At 44.1% G+C, this 6,489-nt stretch overlaps 1 protein-coding gene across 1 annotated transcript in view; it reads right to left on the bottom strand.

Annotated features, from left to right (window-relative positions):
* Positions 1–1,169: 1,169 nt before the first annotated feature.
* The window catches only part of sf3a3 (splicing factor 3a, subunit 3), a 12,494-nt gene continuing 7,174 nt past the window's right edge, over positions 1,170–6,489 (bottom strand). Inside the window, exons 10-17 of the mRNA XM_032511215.1 lie at positions 5,398–5,465; positions 4,291–4,398; positions 4,121–4,190; positions 3,101–3,265; positions 2,250–2,360; positions 2,019–2,109; positions 1,865–1,920; positions 1,170–1,451 (exon numbers count right to left, since the gene is read on the bottom strand). Of these exons, the coding sequence (XP_032367106.1) occupies positions 1,374–1,451; positions 1,865–1,920; positions 2,019–2,109; positions 2,250–2,360; positions 3,101–3,265; positions 4,121–4,190; positions 4,291–4,398; positions 5,398–5,465 (747 nt within the window). The 3' untranslated portion in view covers positions 1,170–1,373. The remainder of the gene's footprint in view (positions 1,452–1,864; positions 1,921–2,018; positions 2,110–2,249; positions 2,361–3,100; positions 3,266–4,120; positions 4,191–4,290; positions 4,399–5,397; positions 5,466–6,489) is intronic.

The following is a 6,489-nucleotide window of genomic DNA, read 5'->3' on the forward strand; positions in this document are numbered from 1 at the left end:
ATACATATTTGATCTTATGTGAATGAATTATTCAGCACCTTCACATCCTACCATAAACAATATGAGGTATCAAACTCTCTGTATGCAGGTCTTCCTTGCAAAGGAATAGTTTTCTGCTGTATGAAAGTATCGGGACTTTTAGTTTTAGGTTCGGTCAAATCTTTGCCAGCAGAAAACCTTTTAAATGGATTTTATATAGTTATGTGGCAAACAGCGGGTTTGCTCATTAGAAGAAATACAACTATCAACGTCTTAATTTATTGCTCAAGTGTTTAACACCACCATAAAAATTCGATACTACTACTAATTAAGAGGAATAACATATGCTTACAGGTCAACTGACACAACAAATCAGAGCCCAGAAGTCCCTCTGCACAGACGCTGGTAAGTGGCAACATGGACCCAAAACCTGGTTGCTTCTTAACCTTTTACAGACCAAGGACCACTAGCTGCAAAAACAGTCCCAAAAACAAACACAACAAACACTGGGGCGCCTGGGAAGCTCACCTGGTTGAGCGTGCACCCCATGTACAGAGACACAGTCCCTGACGCAGTGGCCACAGGTTTGATTCCAACCTGCAGCCATTTGCTGCATGTAATTCCCCTTTCAAGACTTCAGCTACCCTATCAACTAAAGGCTTAAATAAATGCCAAAAAACAATCTTGACATTAAAAAAGGCCTTCTACTAACAGAGTTTCAGCTAAATTAAAAGGCCAGTTTTCTACCAATAGCTTGCGGTACCGTCTGAATAAGGGAGGACGGTGCTGCTTATGCTGAGACATCAGGGCAGCCACTGGTCCATCTTGTTGACAATAACCGGGAACTTGCTCCGTATTTCCTCCAACTATCACGCCGATCATTAGTTACATGAGATTGAGGCAGCGTTGCAAAATGGTTGACTTCTTTGCTGAAGTCTTACAACACGGAAAAACAGTAAAAATTGAAATAAGGTTTGAATTAGGATTAGTTTACTTAATATTGACTATACAAACACACCATTTCTCCTCACTGTTAGGCTTTGGAGTTGCTGGCAGACAGTATGAGAAATGATTTCAGTATGACTGTTTTTAAATTAAAAACATCATATGTTACTCAAGGAGCCCCAGGACAAGGCGGTCCACGGACCACTCTGAGAAATCCTGTTCTAGAGGCTCAGGAGATTCAGACAAACAGCACGGTGACAAAAAGTTTATTAGAAGGATCAATGGTTGCCACATTACAAAGTTATAAAATGAAGGGACGAGGGTGGGATGCAGTCTGTAAAACATTACTACTTACACATAAAAAGAAACACGGGTGATAAAAATATAGCAAATCTTAAAGGATGCTCCTTAGACGTTACATTTTAGTGGCTCGTCATGTTCTCCTCAATCTACAGCAAGCCCTGTCTCTTCAGATCCTCGTAGGTCTTCTTGTTGACCACATTGCCACTGGAGTCCTCGTACTCTTCCTGAAAAACAGGTCATGGAATGAGCTTTATGTTAGAACCAGGGGTGGCACAAACTATCCATAGGCCAATACTTTGTTGTGCTTATTTTTAGTGTTACGAGAATCTATGTATATCATAACATATAACATTTTAATATAACATTTTAATAAAATAAGGTGCTCTAAATAGAGTTCCCTGCTCCCAGTGTGGCCACTTCATGGCTCCCCGAGGTAATGCTCAACACATGAATGAATGAAGAAGTTTACTGCTCTGGCGTTTCCCCCTGAGACATGAGGTTTGGGGATGTTAGTTTGAACAGAGATTAAATAAATACCTGCGGAGAGTGCACAGACATCGCTTTGGCTCAAAACTCCGCTTTAATAACCAAAACATGTAAATGTAGCCGAGGACGCATTCCATCCGTGTGGACTCACCTCTGTGTCTGGCTGCCACCGCTCTAATGCCTTCTGGGACTTCAGCTTGGCCCACACTGGAGTAACAAAACCAAACACAAAAGGGTCATTGAATGCAACTTCCAAAAACTCTTCCAAATACATACGTTCATAACGAGCAAAGATTAAGACTTACAAGAGACGGCGTCCTCAATCTGTGTGACGTTGGCAAAGTGAGCCGTGTTGGGGATCCCCAGACAGCGCATGCCGTGAGCATGCCTCCACTCCTACAACACAAACACACCACACACACTTCTTTGGTTCTATAAACTTGACAGAGAAACATCTCTTTAAAGACATGCAGATTTCACAGAATTTTGTACGACTCCCTCTGTCACAGTGAAGTCCTGACAGAACATCAACTTACAGCAAAGTGCCTCTGGAAGGCTTTGGGTCCCCTGTAAGTGTAGTTCCCACAGATCTCACAGTTGTAGTTGATGTTCAGCCCGTGCAGTTTATAGAGCCAGTACGGGATTGGCTAGAGGGAATAAAACAGCAGTCAGAACCCTGGAGACCCAATGATACATGGAGGTAAAAACAAAATGCAGCGGCCAGGTTGGACGGTGGTGGAGCAGGCGCACGCGTCCCGAGAGGTTTATGTCTTGACGCAGAGGTTCTGGGTTCGAATCCAACCTGTGACGCTCTACTGTGTCCCCCCCCCCCTTCTTAACTAACTGTCCTGTCAAAAATTAAAGGCGGAAAAGCCCAAAAAATGTCCTTAAAGAAAAAAACAACCATATGCAGTACACAGGGCTCTACAGCGACCGTTTCCCTCGCCACAGTTGCTCTGTGCTCTGCGCCCTACCTCGCAGTTTCACCTCTGATCACGTGTAGACGGTTTGACGGCGACAGTAAAACTGGATTTACATTACATTACATTTAGCTGACGCTTTTATCCAAAGCAACTTCCAATTGCTATATATGTCAGAGGTCGCACACCTCTGGAGCAACTGGGGGTTAAGTGCCTTGCTCAGAGACACATTGGTTGATGTATGGCAGTAGGAATTGAACCCAAATCTCCCATACCAAAGCTAGAACAAGTGAGATGTCTCGCTCTCGATCCTGGAAGTGGAACATCGTTGATATAGACTAGCTTTGTATTACCTCATTTGGCAATGGCTTGAACAGAACGGGCGTTTATTAATATAAACAGCCGCACGCTCTAGCTTTAGAATTCATTTAGCGTGTTGTGTTGTTTGGTCCGGGGTGCGGCCTCACCTTGCCATCCCAGCCCAACGGCAGGTTCTTGGGGTTGTAAATGATCTCGTTGTCGTCGTCTTCGCTCTCACTCTCGCTGAGCTGCTCCTCGTCCTCTTCCTCGCGCTCCTCCCCGGTCCGGGCCTGTTTCCTCTGGACGTTCTCGTGGGTCAGCTGCCTCTGCTCCTGTAACCGCCGAGCACAACAAAACGGTCACATTTGGGCCCGTTACAAGTAGGGCTGGGCACCGAATTCAATACTTTTCAGGCGCCGGTAGCCAATCGCCTCCTTGGTATCGAAAAATGCCTGGTCATTGTCAATATTTTCTTTCATAAAATAGTTATCAAAAAAAAAAAGGATTGTTTAGGAACCGGTATCTAAGTCATGGAATCAGTACCGCTACCCAGCCCCAGCGATAAGTTAGGTACCACTTCTCTCAAAATGCTGGATGGAACCCTTTATTGGGGAATGTAACAGCCGAGTTAAGGCGTTACACAGGAGCCGAGCTGGCGTGCGCAAATGTGACGTCATGAGAGCGCCGTACCGGTTCATACTCGCACGTGGTGGCCGCAACACTAGTCGCAGTCTTCTCCTGAACAGAGGTGGCGCTAATGGGTAAAGGCTACCCATTTTGCTATTTTTACGGACTAGAAGAAGAAGAAGAAAAAGGTAAACAACGGCAGAACTGGCAGCCACATTGACTTCAATGCTTTGATTTGATTGGATGAGCTACTTGGTGGGATCAAGCCTTTCATTCACCATAGAAGAAGTCATCTTAACCCAGGAAGTTCACCAGAGAGACTTGTAGTCACTCAGAGTCCTGGCATCCGGTTACCTAGGAGCTCGTTCAGGCTTCTTGTTTCCGTTTTGTAGCGCGCCGCTGAAAAAAAATAATAAAGCGGTGCACGACCTCTGGTCACGCAACCAAAGTCCTGGAGCACCAGCGAGATCGCCGTCATTTTGACGTCACATTGGCGCGCACACTTGGCTGCGTCGACCGTTTAACGGCCATTACCCTTACATTCAGATATATTCACTCACCCCGAGGATCTCCACATATTCATAGACTTGAGCTTCCAGGAAGCCAATTTCCTTGTTACGCTCTGTGTCTCTGCAGAAGTGATGGATGGAAATGGTTATGGATTATATAAGGAGCACTATCATCAGACAGTAGATTAGCATTAGTTTGATTCCTTTCTACGTCCGCTTACTTTTTAGGGCCTTTGGCTTTGGGGTTCTTGGCAAACAGAGACGGGTCCAGTGATTCCAGAGACTTGCCTTTTGTGCTGAAGAGCCTCTGAGCTCTCTCCTCCAGAGTCCTGTCAAACACACACACACACACACTCAGCCAGTCAGTCGTCCTAATTCTGTGAAGTACATCTTTTTTTTTTAATCAACGGGCGCAATAAAACATCAGGTAAGGCTGCCACAAATTGCGAAAAAAAAGAATGCTGGAGAAAGTTTCCTGTAGTATGTTTTAAATTCAACAAGCATTTTGGTGTTTTAGCAGAATACTGAAACAGCAGAAATGCAGAACTGAGTACACTTTAATATGTTATTTTATCAAAAGTAATATAGTTGTGGCGATATTCAACATTATCGCAGATTTTCTTCATATCATGCCGCCTACCTAACGGCATCACATGCGCTCCACTGGGTCACAGTGCAGAATGTGCCCTAATAGGTCTTCATTAATAAATAATACTAATGTGCATTCAGTCTGAATGAATGGTGTACATATACTGCAGTGGTGACATCCTGGGGGCCCTAAGGACACGGCAAGGGTGCAACAACTGTGCATTATTAATAGTTTGATTTAAGATAAATTATGTGACATTTACATGACGACATTCTTGTATTTTTTTAATTTTTTTTAAATATTTAAATATTATAAATGCTATTTAATGTGCCAATGACCGCTCCAGTAGTGGTTGTCATAGTACCCTTATGTGTTTATGACTAGGTGAAGTAACTAAGAAATGCTTGATGTGATGCCGAGATATCAAACACTAAACAAATGCTGGATTAAAAAGCTTCTGGAAGGCCTACAATGGTACCGAAGACCTAGCTGAAACGGCTACTAGACAATAAGGAAGTCTCTACACCGCATTAATCTGGAGATCTAGAATATGACATAAAACGTGTAGTTTGCTGGTGCATAAGACATCATCTGCCCCCGAGGGGTTAAATAGCCCTTTCCCACTTCTCATAATATGAATTTTTAAGAACTTGTGAGAGTTTGGTTCTAGGTTCTTCAGACGTTTGGGATATAATATATCCTTAATGTTATTTTTTCAGCATGCTAACATTAATCTCACCCTCCACATTTCAGTCCCAACGCCATGAGGGCAGACTTCAACCTGTCCAGACCCAAGGAAGCCAACTCCTGTGGGAAGGAACAAGAAAAGCACATCAGCAGCAGCATGAATGAGCACTCCGCCGTGGTAGAGATTATTAACATTCAAACATTACATCAGCCGTTTTCCGACCAGAGGGATTTTTTGCAGTTCCTAGAACACAACGTTCCTATGAGCCTTTTTTTCTTCAATAATTTGGGGATTTTTAAATTCCTCTGACCACAGTTCCTGTAACTCTTTCAGTTCCTACTTCAGGGCCCAGTGTTTTCTTTTTTCCGAATAGCGACCTAGTCAGGCACCCACAGCGCGCCATCTGTACAAGCCATGGCGTCTGTGTTAGCAAAACATCTTCGAATTACTTGACTATGTGAATTACTACGAGAATGGACTTAGGCGAAGGTGCAGGCGCTGCTGGCCATGTACGCCACCGAAGAGGTGCAGAGGGAACTGGAAGGATCCACAAGAAACATTCAAATCTTCCAGGAAATCTCCAGTGAGCTAGTGCAAATGGGGGTTGCATGTGGTGCTAAGGTCCAGTGGCGTTGAAGTCGCTGTACTTGCATCACTCCCTTGCCCCTCCTACCAGTTCCTATAGGCATTTGGCCAGTGAGAACGCAAATGACAAAACCGGTTTTGGAGGAGATGAGTTAGTAGAACTGTTTAGAAGTGGATTGTTTCTATAACTATACTGAATAAAATTATAAAACGCAACACTTTTGTTTTTGCTCCCATTTCTCGTCTGGGACGGATCCGAAAACCAGTCAGAATCCGTGAAGAGAACACCTCTCCAAAGTGCCGGGCGCCATCAAATGTGAGCAAAAACTCAAAATCGGTTAAGAAGACGAACTGCAGTCGTGTCGAGAGAGAATGAAAGATGGTAGGATCCCTCTCGCTAATACAGTAAAACTGCACATTTTAAAGTAGCCTTTTACTGTGGCCAGCCTAAGGCACACCGGTGCAATAATCCTACTGTCTAATCAGCATCTTGATACACCACACCTGTGAGGTGGATGGATTATCTCGGCAAGGGAGAAGTGCTCACTAACACAGATT

Source organism: Etheostoma spectabile, unplaced genomic scaffold (genome assembly GCF_008692095.1).
Source record: "Etheostoma spectabile isolate EspeVRDwgs_2016 unplaced genomic scaffold, UIUC_Espe_1.0 scaffold340, whole genome shotgun sequence".
Lineage (NCBI taxonomy): Eukaryota > Metazoa > Chordata > Actinopteri > Perciformes > Percidae > Etheostoma > Etheostoma spectabile.